The 21,123-nt window shown below is 40.5% G+C and overlaps 2 protein-coding genes across 4 annotated transcripts; both read left to right on the plus strand.

Moving 5' to 3' along the window:
- Window positions 1-1,391: 1,391 nt before the first annotated feature.
- On the plus strand, window positions 1,392-7,910 carry prph (peripherin). Its single transcript, XM_068593392.1, has 9 exons — window positions 1,392-2,011; window positions 3,873-3,933; window positions 4,454-4,549; window positions 5,260-5,424; window positions 5,515-5,640; window positions 5,744-5,964; window positions 6,094-6,146; window positions 6,988-7,061; window positions 7,149-7,910. The coding sequence occupies exons 1-9, from the start codon at window positions 1,470-1,472 to the stop codon at window positions 7,215-7,217; spliced, it is 1,407 nt and encodes a 468-aa protein (XP_068449493.1). The 5' UTR covers window positions 1,392-1,469; the 3' UTR covers window positions 7,218-7,910.
- Window positions 7,911-9,472: 1,562 nt separating this feature from the next.
- Window positions 9,473-18,871, plus strand: timeless (timeless circadian clock). Of its 3 annotated transcripts, XM_068595205.1 has the most exons (31): window positions 9,480-9,602; window positions 9,994-10,009; window positions 10,089-10,230; window positions 10,355-10,508; window positions 10,603-10,717; window positions 10,823-10,885; window positions 11,005-11,106; window positions 11,201-11,356; window positions 11,441-11,574; window positions 11,793-11,880; window positions 12,187-12,363; window positions 12,658-12,875; window positions 12,962-13,065; window positions 13,291-13,460; window positions 13,552-13,677; window positions 13,800-13,951; window positions 14,040-14,137; window positions 14,222-14,339; window positions 14,436-14,637; window positions 14,749-14,888; window positions 15,065-15,144; window positions 15,247-15,370; window positions 15,476-15,558; window positions 15,710-15,864; window positions 16,098-16,329; window positions 16,596-16,664; window positions 16,830-16,948; window positions 17,124-17,370; window positions 17,887-17,938; window positions 18,039-18,100; window positions 18,328-18,871. In XM_068595205.1, exons 3-31 carry the CDS (start codon window positions 10,149-10,151, stop codon window positions 18,456-18,458), a joined length of 3,753 nt encoding a protein of 1,250 aa, XP_068451306.1. In that variant the 5' UTR covers window positions 9,480-9,602; window positions 9,994-10,009; window positions 10,089-10,148; the 3' UTR covers window positions 18,459-18,871. The 3 variants fall into 3 exon arrangements, with proteins under 3 accessions (XP_068451307.1, XP_068451306.1, XP_068451308.1); XM_068595206.1 differs by lacking the exon at window positions 9,994-10,009 and having other exon boundaries at window positions 9,473-9,602; window positions 10,119-10,230; XM_068595207.1 differs by lacking the exons at window positions 9,480-9,602; window positions 9,994-10,009 and adding an exon at window positions 9,676-9,733 and having other exon boundaries at window positions 10,119-10,230.
- The last annotated feature ends 2,252 nt before the right edge of the window (window positions 18,872-21,123 follow it).

A 21,123-nucleotide genomic window follows, 5' to 3' on the forward strand; every position in this document is an offset into this window, starting at 1 on the left:
CACAGGCAGGGGACACAAAGAGAAGAAAGTACCACACCCAGTCGCCACCGAGCATGCTCAGAATTACGTCAACTTTATATGACAGTAGTAGCCTGTCAGCAGTCCTCAATTAAAACGGCTATGGACCTCTCTCTCTCTCTCTCTCTCTCTCTCTCTCTCTCTCTCTCTCTCTCTCTCTCTCTCTCTCTCTCTCTCTCTCTCTTTCTTTCTCTTTCTCTTTCTCTTTATTTCTCTCTCTCTCTCTCTCTCTCTCTCTCTCTCTCTCTCTCTCTCTTTCTTTCTCTTTCTCTCTTTCTCTTTCTCTTTCTCTCTCTCTCTTACACATACACACACACACACACACACACACACACACACACTAAAGTAATATTTTAGGCAACATTTGAAGCTATCTTATATAATGGAAAATGTACAATCGACAGTGAACTTGCTGCATGCTTGCTTACTTATTCTGAGTTAGAGCTTAATGTCCACTTGAGTTTTTAATTTTGTAATATCATAGCTATACAGAAAAGCATCTAGTCATCGCACTCTATTGTTCATCAGCCGCGTAGTAGGACTAACATCTCTACAGAGATAGAACCTATCTAATACGATATTACTGCATTGGTTTTATAGCACTTTTCTGTATAGCACTTTTTTGATAAAGATACATAATAATGTCAAGAGAAAAATATAAAGTTGTGTGTTTGATATTGAGCCCAAATAATATCATTATCAAATGTTGACGAAGCTTAAATTATAGCTTCAATTGTCCTGATTTAGACTCTAACCCCATTGTTCACCCGAAATACTGACAAAGATATTTGACATCTCTTTTTCTACCGACAGGGATTACTGGATGTAGTGCAGTTTAAAGGATAGAATAACTGCGGAGTCATAGCTCTGCCCCAGACGCCCAGAATATCAATAAAGTGCTCCATTACTGTAAAAGGAGAAAGAGACAGAGAGGAGAAAGGAAGGGAGACAGATGGAGGGGATGATGAATTAAATCAATGTATCCACATGATTCAATTTAGGCTACAATTTCACAGTTTCTTAGTTGGGCAGGTAACAGACTCCTTGACACACACACGTGAAAAGAGCTAAAATTATATATTTAGGAATCGTGCATGAAAAAAAAAATCCAAACTGAGTGAACAAGTGTCAATGAGGGCATGAGGAGGCATCTTTAGATATTAAAGCAGTAATGTGGAAGCTAGTCTGGCCTCCTGCCAAGTACTCTGGTAAAAAGGGTGGAGTTGTCGAGACAGAGAGAAAGACAGAGAGAGGCTGGGTCCATCTCTGAAGGGTAGGGAGTGGCCACAGCTTGTCTGCTGATGTGGGTGGGGTGAGGAGAAATGAGAGAGGGATGATGTGCATAAAAACCCCCAGCACGGCTCAGTCTGATGTCCTGTAGCTTGACGAGCATCTCATAGCCTCCAGCTCTCCTCCTTTGCTCTGCGACAGAGAACAGAACAAGACCAACCATGAGCCACTCAATGCATACTTCAACTTCCTACAGGCGCACCTTTGGGAGCCCACACCCCATCTCCATGTCCTCCTACTCCCCTGTATCCTCCCGTACGCCAGTTTCTGGAGGGCGCTTTATGCGACAACCTGTGGCTGCGACTCGCTCCACCAACTACCACCAACAGCGTTCTTCTCGCTCTGCCGCCCAGCCCCCTCGCCTCTCCTACGACAAGGTGGACTTCACCCTGTCTGAAGCCATCAACCAGGAGTTCCTCACCACCCGCAGCAACGAGAAGGCCGAGCTGCAGGAGCTCAACGACCGCTTTGCCAGCTTCATCGAGAAGGTGCGTTACCTGGAGACGCAGAATGGTGCACTGCAGCAGGAGCTCAACCAGTTCAAAGGCCAGCAGCAGCACGGTCAGCCCAACCGCGCCACTGAGCTCTTCCAGGAGGAGGTGAGGGACCTGCGCCGCCAACTGGACTCCACCGAAAAGGAGAGGGACCAGTTCCAACTGGAGAGGGACAACCTGGCTGAGGACCAGGTCCTGCTCAAGCAAAGGTAAAACATGATGAGGAAGAAAAAGTGTGATGCACGAAGACATAAGATAGATAGATAGATAGATAGATAGATAGATAGATAGATAGATAGATAGATAGATAGATAGATAGATAGATAGATAGATGGTTTGTGCATGATAATGTGAGATTTTTTTAGAGGTAAGACAGGGTCTCAAGCTAAAATTTAACCATTGAAAAACGTATGACGACAGAGAAAGTTGCATCCTGTTCAAACAAACCATATTGTCCCACAAAAGTCAAAAGTCAAACTCTTCCTTCCAATTCCTCCCTTGATTTGGGTTGTCCGTTATGTACATTGAGCTCTGTGTATGGGCTACTGTGTGCCCACCATATATTTATTGACACTGTTACAATTCACTGCTCATGGTCCACTCCAAGCACAGTAAAGGAGGAGAGTCCCTGGGCGCTTGTAACTCTAGTCCTCCAGTGATGAGATTGTAGGGCGTGGCACATGTCCAGTCCGGACCTGACAGAGCGAGAGTGTGATAGAGGACCCTGCAATGCATCTTGCTCATATGTTTGTTTGTATGTTTCACTGTATATGTTTCCTGAATGTCTTGTGCACTGGCAAGATTCAACAAAAAAAACAAGGAGAATAGCTTCAGTGCATAATGTGGGATAGCTCCACAAACTGTCATGTATTGTGCATGAAGCCAAATTAGATGAGGAAGTGTTTGCTAACTTCCCTTCGATAATGCAAATATATGAGCTTTTAGAAACACACAACTCATTGAGATGAGAGGAGACTTAGAGGAGGATGGATGGACCAGACATAGGGTGGGGCCGAGTGAAGAGGGGGGGAGAGAGCGAGATGGAGAGAGGGAGACAGGAAATGGAACTATAGAGGAAGAGAGGTTGGGTATCAGGCGTGGTGAGAATAGCGTCAGGGAAAATCAATGTGACTCAATGTCTCCATTAGGTGTGTTTTCAATGTCCCTCTGTGCTGATGGGAGAGTGCCAGAGACCCCATTAGGACAAAAGGACCCCTGTAACACTACATGAATAAAAGATGAGGGAGCAGCCCCCACTACGTGATGCTTTCCCCACTAATCTACGAAATGCCCAGTTCGGACAAGACTTCAAATCAATTTAATTTATTTTGTACAGCGCAAAATCATAAATTTGCCTCAGAGTGCTTTACAATCTGTCCACATATACAACATCCTCTGTCCCGGGACCTCACATCGGTTCAGGAAAAACTCCCCCCCAAAAACTTCAACGGGAGATTTGACATGGCGGGACCGGTGAAGCCCATCAGAAAAAGCACATGTATTTATTGGACATTGGGATATCATTTGTGATGACTCATCACCGCAGTGCCTCAATGACTGGGACTAAATTTGCATTATGACTTTTTTTTCATTTATTTTTCTTAGAAGACTCAAATTACCTTTTGCTTTAATAAGACAGTCCCCATATTCAACATTATGCAGATTTGTATATAACTGCCCTGTATATGTGACTCAAATTATCTGTACCCTTCAGTTTGTATGATATCATTGTAGCCGATATCACATCAACAAAGGAAAGATGGTATGTGTGTGTACATAACCTTGTTGGGTGTGTGCAGATGACCTTATTGAACTGTAGAGAAACCACATTAGCTAAAAGGAGCAGCTGCTGATCCTACTGGGAGCACTCCCAACCCGTTTTTACAGGACAGCGAATTAACAAATTGATCCAGAAAGCTTTTTGCCAGCTGAGGCACTGGTGCAACCTTTAACAGAAAGGCTGTTCTTGGTCAAATGTGACACATCCGTTTTTTGACAAGAGAAAATATTGGTGCCGAAAGAAATCTGTACATTGTTTTAAACATTTTGTCTCTCTCTTTTGTCCTCAAGGTTGGATGAAGAAGCCCAGAAGCGGGCAGATGCTGAGAATAACCTGGTTGCTTTCCGCAAGGTAAACATTCAGCTCACTGGACCATGATTACCTCGTGTTTTATGTGTCCTACGGCTCAGATAACCTGTCAAAATGGACAGCTCTGCTCTGTCTTTTCTGACTTTTTCATTCAAATAGTTTTCCCCTATAGCGGCATACTAATGAAACACAAATCAAACTTGCTCTCGCTTTTGTCGATTGGATGCACTTTTTTGGTTTCTGATTAAAAAATGTTTATTAATTAGTTACATTACATTTTTAAATAATTGTCTTTCCATTTTGAAGAATTTTCACATAAAAAAAAATCTTTGTGCCACAACAAACTATTTCTACGCAAGAAAGCAAATTTGTAATGTGTTTTTATTTCCTCTAACTGGATGAAATTTACTCATTATAAAACTAACTCAATCATTTCTATGCATTTAAATTATGTATTGTAGTATTTTGTTATGTATGTTTATGATGACGAGATGTTTCAGTTCAATGGATGACATATTGCAGTTATGAAAGCATCAACATGTTTCTTTCATATACAAATCAGGATGTGGATGATGCCACATTGTCTCGTTTGGAGCTGGAGAGGAAGATTGAGTCTCTGATGGATGAGATTGAATTCCTTAAGAAGCTCCATGATGAAGTAAGTTTTTTGCAATATGATTATATATATATATATATATATATATATATATATATATATATATATATATATATATATATATATATATATATATATATATATATGTGTATGTTTTTCAATGAATGAGTGGGTGGATAGTGCTGGCACTTTTGATAACTGAAGTCTGATACATTTTGAGATTGTTGGATTTTAGTCTTGTTAAATCAGAAGTGAAGATCTATTCAGAGAGCTTGCTTTTGAAAAAGTGAGCAATATTTGCGAGGCAAGCAGTCGGTGAGCTTCAGCAGGAGAAAAATAAATAATTAGTTGAGTGTCATCTGCATAGCAGTTTTATGAAATGTGATGTTTAGTGATAACAACAGCAGAAAAGAGTTGCAGTCCCAAAACAACTGGCTCATTACACTTACATCAGGGCTAAGTGATAAGGAGATAATCAAATATAACGATGTGTTTGATCAAATACCTCAATATCAATATCAATGACGTTAACTATATTTTTTATAAATAATTATTAGTAATGTGGATAGAAAGACGAATATTTGAACAACTAAAACAGTCAGTGAGTTCAGAAAATAACATCACTTGACCTTAATGCAGCATTTAAAACTAGGAAAAGACACTTATGCAATACTTCCATAGTTGAAATATAAGACGATATGTCATATTGTTGTGTTTCTGACAACATTTTGTCTTTATCTTGGTATTACCAGGAAATCCAGGACGTACAAGTGAGTGTGCAGACCCAGCAGCTGAAGATGGAGGTGGAGAGCACAGCCAGGCCTGACCTGACTGGCGCTCTGAGGGACATCAGGGCCCAGTATGAAACCATTGCTTTAAAGAACATACAGGAGACAGAAGGCTGGCACAAGTCCAAGGTGGGTAGAAAGACACACTGACAGTCACACAGGAACATACAAGCAAATATTAATTAACGTGTACTGTGTTTGAATGTTTTGTTCCTGCAGTTAAATGATTTGACTGAGTCTGCAAAGCGCAACACTGATGCTCTGAGGCAGGCCAAGCAGGAGGCCAATGAGTCCAGGAGGCAAATTCAGTCTCTCAACTGTGAAGTTGATGCAATGAAGAACACTGTGAGGCAACACACCACCTCTCAGTTGTCTATGTTAATCTATAACCTATCATCACACACATTGCAGCCTCTTATCACTCTTTATATGCTACTGTGTTTATCAGAATGAAAGTCTGCTGAGGCAGATGCGTGAAATGGAGGACCAGTTTGGCAATGAGATCGGCAACTACCAGGAAAACGTGGGCCGACTGGAGGATGAGATCCACCACCTGAAAGACGAGATGGCTCGCCACCTTCGGGAGTACCAGGACCTCCTCAATGTCAAAATGGCTCTGGACATTGAGATCGCTACTTACCGTAAACTACTGGAGGGGGAGGAGAGCAGGTGAAAAAATACTTGGCTCAAGTTAAAATGTTTGCTTTTTTAACATGATTTTTTTTTTCAATCGCTTTAGATCTCTTTCTTGTCACCATTTCATGTTTATAACACACAACTGTTATATTCCCTGGTTAGGATTACTGTTCCCATCCTCAACATTGGCATGAGCAACCACCATGTGGATCAAGGTAGGCTACTTTTTTTTCTAAATAAGGTATAATGAATTTAAGTCTCTGGAATCCCTTTTGTCTTTTAACAAAGTGTGAATGTCTGCAGGAGGTTTTCCCATTAATATATTTTTTTTTAGCCGTATCCTCAATTTCATTCTGCAGTGCACTAGATAATGTAACACGCCTGTGGGTTTATGTCAAATCCTTAACTTGTCTTATTTCAACTTGCCTGTCAGTTTGGTAAGAGGGATGGCACTAAATATTAAAATACTCATGAGCCACAGCCACTGTTGGTATGGAGAAGAAGCAAGTCAGAGGCTTAAATCACATTTGTAGCAAATTCAGAAAACGTTATTGTTTCTGCTAGCAGCCCAACACAAATTGACCCGGAATCCAAATGTAAATTAATTTAAAATTCTGAAATTGAATTGTCAATTTAATTTTCTCAATAGCGTTTTCAACCTCTAAAGTTTAGCAGCTTATGTGACTGACATTTAAGATCTTCAACTGTATTGTATTGTTATTTTACGAATTGCACCTTGGGAGTCATATACGCAGATAAAGGTAGACAAGCATGTAACCTTGATCATTTTTGCAGTTGTTGTTGTACTGTCAGAGTTACATGTTGCCTATCCATGAGAAAAATGTATCACATTTTTATTTCCAGAACCATGGAAACCGAAATAGCGTCTGTCACTTTTATATTCTTTTCAGCTTATTGCTGATCAATAACAACTCCTGATAATTCCTTTATCTTTGAAGTAAATATTGTTTTTAAAAGGCAAGAAAAATTATTTTGTAAATAAAAATGTGTCTGAATGTTAAAATCTAAGCACAGCATTAATCTGACTTTTGACAGACTATGACCACACTCCAAGCAGCATGAGCAAGAGGAGTGTGGTGATCAAGACTGTTGAGACTAGAGATGGAGAGGTACAACGATTTAACTTAATACACAGTGTTACATTTACTTACACCATATGAAAGTGAATCTGAACGAATCGTTTTTTTCCCCATCAGGTGGTGAATGAATCCAGGAGGGAGAAGGACAGGGAGTCAGTCCGCGCCGACAAGGATGATGACGAGTAGAAAAACAATGTTTAGAAAATGTGAAGACCTGTGCCACGATTGGAAAAAAATAAACAAAAAGGTGGAAAAAAACAGGAAAAAAAAAAATAAAACTCTGATATATATAGTCTTAATTCTCACTAGTTATGGATTAAATTATCTAGCAGAGAGTCTCCAACTGAATGAATGAATCCCTTTTGACAGTGTCACATTGGTGCTATTTCAGCCACCCAACTTTTACTAAACACTTGTTTGTGTCATGTGTACGGCTAAGCAAAGCCACTTTATTAACATACCACTTGAGGCCTTTGTTTACAGTGCAATCTGGTGGACTCCTTAGACGACAATACAGTTGTAGCAGAGGTTGGAATAGAAAGTTTAAATGGAGGATTTTAGTAGTTTGTGTCATAACTATGACTTTCTGACGAAACTTCAGACACTGCCGCCCATTGGTCACTACATATTAAAAGACAGACTGATAATAAAATTGACCTATTTGCATTTGTTTTAGAAGCTTTGCTATTCTCTTATAGTGCAAACCAACAAATCACCAGAGACAAGGAATATCAATAAACATGCAACCCTCTAGAAAATGTAGAATTTGAAAAGTCACTAACGGAAAATAACTTTGCTGAATGTGCTTTGCATTGCTGTGTGTATCTGGCACTATTGATGAATGAATATGGAATTTCAAATAAACGTAACTGCAACAAATCTGTTTTGTCTGTCCACATAAGAGGGACTGAGTCTAAACTTTAGTCACATGCTGACATGTATGCTGAGATATGGGACATTTGAGAAGCTGAAACTATTAACTAATAGATACAAATGCATGAGAAATCACAGAAACCATTAACCGTTATTAAAACAGTTGCCGAATATGGTCCGAACTTTGGTTCGGTGTTCTTCTTGTTTTGGTAAACCCTGGCCACAGAATAATCATTATGAACAGTGTATTAATATTGCACAGGTTGAAGTTTTTTTTGTGATCTCAACTGGTTGTGCAGCCTGACAGCAGCAGGAAGGAAGGGCTTGCAGGGCCTCTGCTTCACACACCCTGGGATTAATCAGCCAGTGGCTGAACCAGCTATGAAGAGCTTCCAGAGTATACTGCATGGGGTGGGAGGTGTTGTTCATCAGGGATTATAGTTTTGCCATCACCCTCCTGTCGCAACTGATGCCACTGTATCCAGTGGACACCCCAGCACACTACCAGCTTGTTCAGTCTCTTCCTGTCAGCTGTCATGATGCTGCTGTTCCAGACACTCCATAAAAAATGGCTGATGCCACCACAGAGTCAAAGAAGGTCTTCAGGAGTGCATGAATGTGGTCAGTCCAGTTTATTGTTCAAGTGAACACCCAGGTACTAAGATTTCACAATCTCAATGTCCATTCCCTGAATGTTCACTGGTTCCCGAGGAGAGTGTTTTACGCCGGCAGAAGTTAACTATACCTTGGTTTTACCAAAGTTGACGGCACCATCTTATAAAGTCCTGGTTCAGTTCCTTGTACTCTCTGTCGTCATAGGTGGATATGAGGCTGACGATTGCAGATTCGTCAGAGAACTTTTGCATATGGCAGATAGCAGAGTTATTTTATAAGTCTGAGATGTATATGGAGAAGAGGATTGGAGCCAGAGCAAACATTTCCACGGAATTACAGGCATTTTACCATGTATTTATTAATGACTTAGTTTTATATCTGTGTACTTTGTACTTTTGGAAAATGTGAAGTTCTCAATAAAAGTATTGATTCCCAGTTTGAGAACCACTGACATAACCCAATATAAATGTACAACTGTTTTTTTTTTTGTTTTGTCTTGTACTGAGTACTCTTGTACTCTTATTTAAGCATTGTTAAAAACACTGTACATGTGTCAATCCCTTGAAACCCAAGAATGAAAACCTCCACCACTTGCCACCATTATCTTTTTTTTTAATGTCAGTGTGAATGACGGATATTGGCGACATTGAACAAGGAACGTTTGTAAACAACGGCGAGTTTTAGTCGAACAGACATGGTCGCTTGCCCTACGTACAACCTCCCAGGCGATATTTTTCTCACACTGCAAGTATATTCCACTAAATTCTCAACACTAGCGCACACAAACGTCAACCATGGCTCGTGCCATAACTTGAAACTGTCAATTCATTGATTCTGGTTAGTTTGGATTCACAGACTGTACAAAGTCAGATAGCTAAACCTTGAGACTACTGCCTGAAATGCCGAACTCAGGGCACACAGTCCACATGTGAGACATCCGCTTCCGGAGTTATCGCTCTTGGCGCGAGACTTGTCCTATTCCCTCAGACAGAAACCAGCAACTATTGGAAAAGCTCTTAACTTTATACGGCAACGGCGACTGAACACGGAACCTGTCGAGTAGCAGCGTTATGAAATAAGCTGGTAAGCCAATCACGTTGGGGTTTTTTTCATTTGAAGGCGGTAAACTGAAGCTAACGCTAACGGATACGCGGCTGCTGCTGCACAACTTCAGCAATACGTGGAGACGAGTCGTCCTTGATGAAGCTAGCGAGGTGAGGCTGATACAAGATCCTGACAAGTGTGACGTATACAGTCACAGGGACCATGCTAATGCCCCAACAAATTAACTATAAGTTATCTGACTTTGATGACGTTTATCTAAAAATATTCTGATCAATCAGGTTCAGGTCAATCAGTTAATCAGTGAAAATATATCCTGTTTCCAAGTGACAGATCAGCCAGGATGTTTTAACTGCTTCTACATGTACTGTATAAAACATACAGTGTAAATCACGTGTATTATTATGGACAGGTTCATTACCGGATATTGATTTGATTGATCAGGTCATAAAAGAGTAACAATCTATAGTTTATAGCCAGGGACGTTTTTTTTGACTTGGTTTTGTGTGGCTGAACGGACTGAACCTCCACCTCTAGGCCGTCTGATGGTGAAGGGTCTTATTCAAGATGAATTGCGAGCTTTTGGCAACGTGCAGTGCTCTTGGCTATCTGGAGCAAGACAGCTATCACAAGGAAGCTGATTGCTTAGGTGAGTCTTTTCTTTATGTGTATGTTCTACATCATCAGACGATATGTTAATGATATGTTGATATTATTGACAAAGAACAGGAAAACTGCTGTCCTCCACTAACTATTATCTACCTGTGTTGCAGAGAGTGTAAAAGACTTGATCAGGTTTTTACGACATGAAGATGACACCCGAGATGTCCGGCAGCAGCTGGGTGCAGGCCAGATTGTACAGAATGACCTTCTACCCATTATCATTCAGCATGGACAGGACAAGGCCCTCTTTGATGCCTGCATCAGGTATAAACACTCACACTATACTGGCACCAGTTATTGTTTTATTAAACAATATATTGGCAGGATGTTGCTCATGTGACTCTACTCTGTTTTTCAGGCTCATGGTCAACCTTACTCAGCCTGCCATGCTTTGCTTTGGTAAAGTCCCTGATGACCCAGTGTTTAGACATCACTTTTTGCAAGTTACATCTCATTTACAAGCATATAAAGAGGTACTTCGACCATAGTGTAACAGTAATAACAACTGTAATCCAAGTTTATCATTTACTGGATTGTAAAATAATGTCACTTTTGTGTCTCCTGCTTTTTATTTTCAGGCGTTTGCTGGTGAAGCGGTGTTTGGCATTTTAAGTGAGACATTATACACACTTCTACAACTGGTGAGTGTTTCATTGGTAAAATAAATAAAAAGTCACCCTTACTGTTTCTCACAATATAAATGGTTCTTCTTATTCACATGTTTTTTCCTGTCTTTGCAAACTCTTTGCTTCTCTTTCAGGACTGGGAGCAGAGACAAGAAGAGGATAATCTGCTTATAGAGAGAATCCTGCTGCTGGTCAGAAATGTGCTTCACGTACCTGCAGACCCCTGTGAAGAGAAGGTCTGACATACATACTGATATGTACCGATGAATTCAGTATATTAGACATAACCTTTCATCTCACCTCCTTCTTTAATTTCTGTCTCTCTGGTAGAAAGTGGATGATGATGCCAGCATCCATGATAGGCTGCTATGGGCCATTCACATGAGCGGTTTCGATGACCTGATCAAGTTTCTTGCGTCGGCCCAGAGTGAGCAGCAATGGAGTATGCATGTGTTGGAAATAATCTCCCTCATGTTCAGAGACCAGGTTAGAGAGAAGAAAAACTCTCGAAGGCACACGTATAGGTTCACAACGGTTCTGTGTTTTCAAACTCTTCGTCTTTCCTGACAGACGCCGGAAGCTTTGGTGAGCGCCGGTCATGCTCGTTCAGCCGAAGAGAAGCATAGAGACTCTCAGGAGCTCGAGGCACTGAGGCAGAAGGAGCAGGCAGCAAAACGCTCCCGCACATTACAAAGAGGATCCAGGTACAATCAGGCCCACATAAAGTCGCTGCATTCTTTATTCAAGAAGCAAAATGGGTTTTATTTTCTATCTTTTTTTCGGCTTATAGTGCTCTTGCATGTTATTTACAGAATTACTTTGTTTACTTCCCAATATTTATATGGCTTGTTTGAAGGTTAAAAATTAAATGTATATTCTATCTGTTTGTCCGTTTGTTTTTGTGTAAATGTTATTCTTTCAGACACTCTCGCTTTGGAGGGTCTTATGTTGTTGAAGGCCTCAAGTCGATTGGGGACAGAGACGTGATTTATCACAGAAATGTTCATAATGTGAGTATCAAACTCCTCGAGCTCATCTTGGTTACTATGAAGCTATATTTGTGTTTTTATAACGCAGACAAAAAAAAGTTTGTTTTTTTGGAGAGTAAAGATTTCATAAGCAAAACTAACAAATAATGTATTCTCAATTTATATAGTTTTTTACTTACAAATGAGGAATTTGCTTTCAAATTTTTGGGGTGGGTTGTGTAATAAAAACACAAATATACCTTCAGAGTGACTCGGCAATCTTGGTGCAGTGAGGCATGCACAAATGATTTCAATATGAATATCAGTTTTATTATTATTGTGTTGTAGTTCAAAAGCTATACTCATGACACTGGCAAAGCTGTGAGACGTGTTGCCAAGAGGAATCGCCAGGCCCGGGAAAGTAAGGACAAACGCCGCTCAGCTTTAAATGTTCGACTCTTCCTGCGAGAGTTTTGTGTCGACTTCCTGGAGAACTGCTACAATCGTCTCATGTACCTCGTCAAGGTCAGCTGCTTGAACTTTAATGACTAATTTCTAGCACCATTACAACATCTGCCTTTCTTGTGTCTTGTTTAGTAGTATGCAAATGATTAAATGACCTGAAAGTGTTACATTTTCTATACCTTTTTATAAAATTATATTGCCTAAGAATCTTTTAAAGATCTCTGATATGTGTAATGCGTGACTCATAAGTTAATTATTCATAGTTTCTTAAGTTGTGTACATTTGTTGATACATTTTTGTATGTTTTTAAGAACAATACCCTCAACACTTTGTATTTCTTTGTCACCTTTTTAGGAGAGTCTTATTCGAGAGCAAACTCAGCAACATGATGAGACGTACTACCTCTGGGCTCTCAGCTTTTTCATGGCTTTCAACCGTGGCAACGGCTTTCGTGCTGATTTAGTTTCTGAGACCATGTCCATCCGTGCTTTCCATTACATTGAGCGTAACATCACCAACTATTATGAGATGTTGCTAACGGACCGCAAAGAGGCCACGTCCTGGTCACGCAGGTAAGACCACTGGGAGGCATGTTTGTTAACAGGAAAATGTCAAATCTGTGTCTTGACACCAGTTTGACATCCCTTGTTCTTTTTAGGATGCACCTAGCTCTGAAGGCGTATCAGGAGCTGCTGCTAACTGTACACGAGATGGACTGCTCACAGGATGAAAACATCCGGCAGAGTTCTAGTGTCATTAAAAGTAAGATGATAACAGATCTTATCAACGTTGAGTACTTTTTTCAGTTCTGAGATTTGAATTGATGGAACAAGAGTTTGCACATGGTCTTCTTACTGCATAAAGCTTCAAGTGTATGGATATGGTACCCCTTTTTAAAATCTTGCTCTATGTCTGCAATATATTTAAAAAAGGTGTTTTATGTATCTGTGGTCCTCGTTGCCACATCTGTTTGCCTTCACTTTCCAGGCAACATATTTTACCTGATGGAATACCGGGACATTTTCCTGACCCTGCTAAGGAAGTATGATGAAACCAGCCAGCCTCAATCCTACCTCATAGACTTGGTGGAGTCCACTCATCTCTTCTTGCGCATGTTGGAGCGCTTCTGCAAAGGTCGCAAAAGCTTGATGTTTCAGGTAAATTCTTGTGCTACATTTTTAATGTGTGTATATCCTTGCTATTAGTATCTGCGTATCATGTTAATACCTAGCTCCTTAAACTTTACAGAAAAAGAAGGTGAGGCGGAGAAGATCTCACAGTAAAAAAAAGCCCCTGGTTGCAGAAACTAGTCCGGAGGCCTTGGCAGAGACCTGGAAGATTGTGGAGGAGGAGCTGAAAGCATCAGGGTTTCAGGTCAGTGTGAGAATCAACCTCTAGGGACGTCAGAGAGCACCAAAAACGCTTTAATCTGACATCAGTGAATTGAAAGGCTAAAAGTCTTTTCCAACTCTGAATACAACCTTTTCTGTCTTCAGTTGTCAGAATCGTTAACTGAAAGCACTGTGCCATTTGATGCCACATCTGAAACTCCACTTGAGGAGCAAAGAACTGAAGCCATGGTGCGGGTGCAGGACGCCCTGCTGGTTCGACTGGCACCAGAAGCGCTGGGGTTGCTGCGTGCCGCCAGGTCAGGGACACTCGACACGTCTTCGATCCCTCACACTAATCACACTTGTTACATTATTAAGTATTCACCATTTTCTTGTGTTTCTTAGAGAGGTGTGGCCAGAGGGAGATGTGTTTGGTTCTGCGGACGTGGAACCTGAGGAGGAACTGGAACTCCTGAAGCAGATCCTGCATGCCAACCTGCCAAGTATGTTTTTTTTAAATTTGTAATTACGAGATCCTTTGTATCACAGCATCAATGCAGCATTCACACCATTCCTTCTGATTTCAGGGCCATCTCCTGAGCCTGCACCAGAGGAGGAGTATGATGCAGCAGAGGTAGAAGAGGAAGAGTTGGAGTCTGTCCAGGTTTCCGAACAAGAGTTCAACTTTCTGGACTTCATCAAGAGGTGAGGAAAACGCTTATATTAACACTTGCTGACTCTGCATGCAAAATAGTACTCTTGTGACCTTCCTCACATGTTGCCCTCTCTTACCCCTCACAGGTTTGCCAACCCAAGTATTGTGCGTCCATACCTCCTTTTATTAAAAACCTACTCAAAAAACACACCTCACACGAACCACTGCATTGCTCGAATGCTGCACCGCTTGGCTGTCGACCTGAAAATGGAAGCCCAGATTTTTCAGCTGTCAGTCTTCAACCTTTTCAACAAGATTCTGAGTGACCCCGCTGCAGCTGCTTATAAGGTTCAGTAATAACAAAATAATAATGTTCTTCTGTGTTGTCAAGCAAGCCATTTGTGATATCAGGGCAAGTGTGTGTGATACTGGCGCTTACTTTCATTCTCTCCTTCACAGGAACTGGTGACCTTTGCCAAGTTTGTGCTCAAGCGTTTCTTTTCTCTGGCAGCACAAAACAACAAGGCATATGTTGAACTGCTGTTCTGGAAAAATGTGGGCGCTGTACGTGAGATGACTGAAGGCTACAGTAAAGACGGGTTAGTGCTTGTTCTTGCGTGTCTACCATTGTATGTTGTGTTAAGCGGAATATTGTTGCCCAGTTACAGGTGTTACATATGTACGATTTTAAAGCATTTATTAAAACTTATATAATTTGTGAAAAGATTTTGGGTGCTGCTATTTAAAATTTTGCATCTCGTCCTAAATATGTCAGAGAGGGAACGAAACCAACGTGGACTGAAGAAGAGGAAGAGGAGTTGCGCAGATTCTACGAGGAGCATCGAGATTCTGAAGGTCTGCTTTCTTTTGATTGTTGAATTATAAGTTACAAGACACATTTGTACACTATATATTGAAGTCTAAATGTTGTCATTGACCGTCCATGTTTGTGTTTAGTGCCAGATATAGTGGAGACTCTGCTGCCATTACTCAGCAACAGCACCCGCACTCGGCGCCAGGTCGTAATGCAGCTGGTGCATATGGGTCTGGTGGAAAATGCTAAAGCGCTGAAGAAACAGAAGTATGTACTCCAGACAGAATAAGCAATATACTGATGTTATTGCCATGAGGAGTGCATTGCAGAGTCGGTTCTTTACTTTGCAATTTTGTTTTTTTCTTCCAAAAGGAAAGGTACCCAGATTGTTCTTTGGACTGAGGAGCAGGAAGAGGAGCTGCAGATGCTCTACGAGGAGTACAAAGACTCTGATGGTACCAGACACCATATTATCATTTTGTAGTGCATGAGAGGAAAACAAGTAGCCTTTCAGTGTACCTCTTTCCTTAGCTGCAGTCATTGTACACCAGCAGTCTCAGGAATGCTAAAACATGCTTCTTGAGTGATAACATTGTATTTTTACAGATGTGCTGGGTAATCTCCTGAAGAAGCTCACAGCCAAGCGGTCCCGTGCACGTGTGGTGGACAAGCTGCTCAGTATGGGTTTAGTGTCTGAGAGACGAGAACTTTATAAGAAGAGGAGTCGCAGCACTCATGGGAAGAGCTCTGGAAAAAGAATGGTAAAGTTATTTTCGATACCTTCTTATTACTGATCCATAAAGCCGTTATTATCTTATCTCTTACGATTACACTATGGAACCGATTAAGAAATCGGAGATTAAGACAATTACTCGTGTGTGTGTGTGTGTGTGCGCGTGTGCATGTGTGTGTGTGCGTGTGCATGTGCGTGTGTGGGTGTGCGTGAAAATAGAAAACATAATTGTTTAAATAAAGGTCAATCTTTCTGTTTCAGACCGAAGAAGAATTCAATGACGGACTAACACAGGACTCACAAGATGATCCTGGTGACAGAGATGATGAAGATGAGGAAGAGGATGAGTCTGAAGAGAGTGACAAAGAGGAAGAGGAAGAGGAAGAGCAAGAAAGAGAAACACAAAAAGGAAAAAGGAGGAGCCAGAGTCTGGTCTCTACAATAGAGAGGAGACCTGATGTAAGCGCTATGGTGTCTGCTTTACTGCAGGAAGGTGAGACAAAACCACACAATGATGGAAATATACATGTAATCCATAATTATCATAATATCAACTAAGTAATATTGGACTTTGACTCACTTTTTGACTTTGACTCTTTTTGATAGATACAATCATAGATAAACAGTGTGTGTGTGTTTGTGTGTGTGTGCGTGTGTGTGTGTGTGTGTGTGTTTGTGTGTTAGTATATATTTCTCTCCATTCACACACACTCTTTTTTTGTAATTTTATGTTGTTGTTTTTATTTTTTGGGATACCAGGCATGTCTGGACCTTTGTTGTGGCTACAAAATAGTCTATACTCAACAGCCGATCACCGAAATCCTGACGGTATGTGCAACTGTCCAAAAGAAAAAGTAACCAAACATTTGTGATGTTATTTCTTTAATCTATTTCAAGTGGGTTTGGCTCTCAGTGAAGTTGCAGTATGTGTTAAAATCGTATGTAATTGTTGTTCTTTGGTCGGTTGATTAAATTGTTGTGATTCGTTCAAAGGTTTGGCCCAGGATGTGCCTCTCGTTCCTCTGTTGGAGGATAATGAAGATGCCATGGAGAACAAGAACTTCAAGAAGCTGTTGCGCAAACTAGGAATTCGACCACCTAAAAATAACCAGGTGTCTTTTTTTTCACCATTTCAGCTCATTGTAATGATAGTCCTTTGATCTGCTGTTTGTTCTTTCAGTGAAGACGGTGTTGGAGTTTCTCTCTTTGAGAGCAAAATCATTATAAAAAAAGCTGATAATATACATTGAAATTAATCTTTGTTCTTTTTTTCTTTTCTGTAACCAGGAGTCTTTTTGGAGGATCCCAGCACAGATCAGTACATGCCAGCTCCAGAGTGCAGCTGCAGCTCTTAGTCCAAGAGAGGAAGACCCAAACGGAGGCGGGGAGAAAGACAGCTCCAGGAGTCCACCTGGAGAATCCCAGGAGGAGGAAGAGGAGGAGGAGGAGGTTATCTCGGGTGAGCAGCGAGCTCAGGCTCTGAGAGCTCTGCTGCTCACACGCAAGAGGAAACACACCACCTCTGGGCATACAGGTATGCATGGGAGCTTCAGATTCTGCAACTTCTCTCAGATAACAGCAGTTAATTGCAGCTCTGTCACGCAAGTCCGTGTTAAATTACATGCCGACTAGAAAATCCGGCTCCGGCTTAACTAGCAACCAAAAACTTGGTATTACGTCATTCTGAATGTAAAGATCTATGACTGTGCTTCAATTATCCCAAGAATATAACATAAATCCACTGTAAGGTTCTCACAGTCAAGGGTTGTTTAGCCTGGAACGGGAGAAGCAGCAATGTAATTGTGACTGTAAAAAAAGCTTTTCACCCTTGTTTTGTATTAAAATGTAAGACGTTCGAAACGTATAACATCAGCCACACATCAAGTTTAAAAAAGGACAGTGAGAATTACACATAATAATGAAATCGCTTTGGTAGAGCAGTTTGAAAGATGGCTCTAACTGGCCTTATAAGCAATATGAGAAGCCATCGCATGAGATGAGTCATGGATTGAGATAACTTTGTTGTTATTTAATTTTTTGTTTTTTTTAGCTGCTGCGTCAGATTTTAGTCCAACAGAGAAGATGGACAATACACCCAAGAGGTGAGACACTCTGTGTTTTGTTAATCAGTAAAGCCCCACGACGGGGAAATGTCTAATTCAAAACACTCCTTAATACTTAATCTATTCCTGTTTACATCAGGTCCCGGGAGAAAGCTGCAACTAAAAGAAGCAGGGTGCTGGACGACGATGATGAGGAGAATGGTATTTTACTGTTGGATATCACATCAGGGTTTTCATTTCATTTATTTTTTAAATCACTAAGTAGGCACTCACAATACTTACTTAAGGCTGTATGTTGTCACTCTATCTTTATTTCAGGCTAAGCTTAACACCTGTCCTACAGCAGGCCAGTAATGGTCCTCCAATGATATTGGTGTTAGTCACGACTGAGCCGCAGCATTTTGGCTCACACGTTACTGTCTTCACAGGGGATGACTTCAGGATGGGAATGGATATGGAAACCACCGGTGATGCAGATTCAGACGGGGAGGATATCTCTGCGCCCGTTAAGCGTAGGCGGAAGGTTGTCTTAATTGAAGAGGAGGAGGATGAGGATTAGTGACCTTCTGTAATGGACTGTAAAAACTGCTGACAGGGGAGTCATTAAAGGGCCTTACTTTGCTCAGAGGTGGATACAGACCTCTATAGGTCTGGAGCCCAGAAGAAGACACTATTAATGAAGAACCAAACAACCCAGAAAGAACAGTTCCTACAACCGGCCCCTGTGGATACATGGATCATATTAAGCAATTTCATGTTGTCATCCCTTTTGTGTCTTTTTGTAGTTTAGTTATGGTGTATACGTTCTGTCAGACTTGTTCATTGTTCCTTTTCTCTTTGCATTCTCAGAGTGTACATTGTTTTTTTTGAGCAAAAGGTTGATTGTGTCATTGTTTTAGTAACATTATCTTTTGGATTTCAGAGTAAAATGTGTGCCTAATTGTATAATAAAAAAGCCAAAATGTAAAATGATTGGCTTACTGGCAGCTTTTGTTGTCATATTGCTGCACTGCATCATTTTAAACAGTAGAGGGCACTTATAGGTTAAACTATTGCGTTTGGGAATTATTTAAAGTCTTAATTGAATATCCGTATCTAGAGTATCTCATTTGAACTCATGAATATATTGCATATTCCTCTTTAAATGTAGTTTTTGAACAAAACTAGTATTAGTATTTGCTTTACTAATTAGTGAGTGAGAACAGGTTCAGTGTAAACTAAGACTGATTATAATCTCAATCTGTCCATATGTGTTTTATACTTCTGCAGAGATGACATCGGCCCATATTTTGATCAAGCTTTCTTCCACAAGGATTATGTATCTGTATGTGTGCAGTTGCTGCCTGTAGTCGTCCACGTGTTGCAGCTGTGTTGGGAGGTGGTCTTTTGTCCCCACATCTGGACCATGTTAGTAACTTCCTGTCACAGCATCTGCTCTGCCCCCATCCGTCAGAGCCACATGCAGACCCGACATGCCACAGATACTGCAGTGAGTTAAGCATGTGAGCTCAATGGTGGGTGTAGTTCATGAAACTAAGAGGTTAAAGGTGTATCTCTTCATCTCCACAGAGAGCTGTCCCAATATGCCTCCATGTGTTCACCTAAACCACGCTTGGACAGTCCGTATATTAAGTTTACAGAGATGACTTATTGTTTTGTAGCCCGAACATAAAAGCCTGGAGGCTGTATTCATAAACGTTGGCAACAGATACATTATATAGTCATTAAATCATGCAAACGTCCAGTCAATAGAAACCATACTTTTATTAGTCAAATTGAAGACCTGGCTTTTCATTTAAAAGCTACAAAAGTCACGAAAATCACGCTTAAGTATTCAAGTTGATACATTATTCTCAGAAATGACATGTTTAGGATTTAACACTTACAATATGGTAACTGCGTTGAAAGTATGTACATGTAAAGAAATTTCAAGCGTGGATGAACCTCAGAGACTCAGCCACAGACATTAATGTTGCTTTAATGTTAATTGTTGAATCCTGTAAGGTTGGGATTCAGTCTAGGGAAATGTTCAGGAAAATGTACATGTGAGGTGTGGAGAAAAAACTACGTCATTTGTTTGTTGCACAATTCTTTTTCCCACAACTCGCTGGGATTGAACCAAGATTCATGTTTCAACACATCACGCACGTAATAACCTTTACCTGTTTCCCTGTCAGGTCCGTCATGTAGGAACTTTTCTTTGTAAAAACTACAAGCCTGTCAAAGCAATAATTACTCATCCTATTTCTATGCTAATCAAGTGAAACCCAACTGAACAGATAGAAGTAACTCCATGTGTAAATAAAGACTGAACAGCCTGCACAAGGTAAACAGCTGAACACCTGTGGGTACAGCTGTTCAGCTGTTAGTGTGGCCATGCAGTCTATGATCGCTGCTACGAACTCTCTGGCTCACACACATGCCTCTGGTAGGCCCTGTGGTACAAATGAAGCGCTCCTACAGTCTCAGCTCTCACAGTTGTAGCTCTTTGCTTGTGAGTGTACCAACACAATCCATTGCACAGGGTCTAATGCTAACAGTTGTTACTCTAAACACAGAAAATATACAACTCTCTTTAGTGTGTAACTATATGGATATAAAAGGAGGAAATAATGAGTTAGCCTGCAATATACAACATGTCTATTTCACCACTTTCTGAAAATGACAAAATTTAAAAGGGATGTATATTTTGTATTTTACTAATGGTTGAATTAATACGAAACTTGTGTAACAGTCCTGTCATCATTACAACTTTGAGTGTCATCAAGTCTGCAGTTATGAATGGTGATATGTAATGAGTGTTGATAAAAGACAACAAACATTGGGAAGTCACTAAGTTAATAATGAGGAATCATAATTGTATGTTGGTTTTTATTATGTGTACAACCTCAATTCCATGGAAAACAATATTGATACAAAGTTGATTATTGTGGCACCATAATGTGAATGTGTTTTAATCACTCTAATCACATTCATTTTTAAATTGTCAACTATCAAAGCAAAACCAGCGTGCTGTTTGAGGAAGATAAACATCATCCCAAGACAACTTGGCAACCCAAAATGTGTTCATGTTAGTTTTTACCCCATAAAACCATAGCAAATTATTTTAATTATGTACTATTAAAGTCATTACTTACAACAATGAACCCTACAAATAGTGCTTCATTAGTAAGTGTTACTTTAGCCAATCCTGAATACAAAATAAAAGCAATTATACTAGTGCT

The sequence above is a fragment of the Clinocottus analis genome, unplaced genomic scaffold, assembly GCF_023055335.1.
Source record: "Clinocottus analis isolate CAN_PGR_092001 unplaced genomic scaffold, fCliAna1.0.p SCAF_3, whole genome shotgun sequence".
Taxonomy (NCBI): domain Eukaryota; kingdom Metazoa; phylum Chordata; class Actinopteri; order Perciformes; family Cottidae; genus Clinocottus; species Clinocottus analis.

What these genes read in the sequence shown, in the direction of transcription:
- prph (XM_068593392.1), top strand. Translation starts at nt 1,470, where the DNA reads ATGAGCCACTCAATGCATACTTCAACTTCCTACAGGCGCACCTTTGGG. An exon ending in TTGATGCAATGAAGAACACT is followed by an intron (nt 5,641 to 5,743) that starts GTGAGGCAACAC and finishes TGTGTTTATCAG; the next exon opens with AATGAAAGTCTGCTGAGGCA. An exon ending in CTGGAGGGGGAGGAGAGCAG is followed by an intron (nt 5,965 to 6,093) that starts GTGAAAAAATAC and finishes TTCCCTGGTTAG; the next exon opens with GATTACTGTTCCCATCCTCA.
- timeless (XM_068595206.1), top strand. Translation starts at nt 10,149, where the DNA reads ATGAATTGCGAGCTTTTGGCAACGTGCAGTGCTCTTGGCTATCTGGAG. An exon ending in ACATTACAAAGAGGATCCAG is followed by an intron (nt 11,575 to 11,792) that starts GTACAATCAGGC and finishes TTATTCTTTCAG; the next exon opens with ACACTCTCGCTTTGGAGGGT. An exon ending in CACCACCTCTGGGCATACAG is followed by an intron (nt 17,371 to 17,886) that starts GTATGCATGGGA and finishes TGTTTTTTTTAG; the next exon opens with CTGCTGCGTCAGATTTTAGT.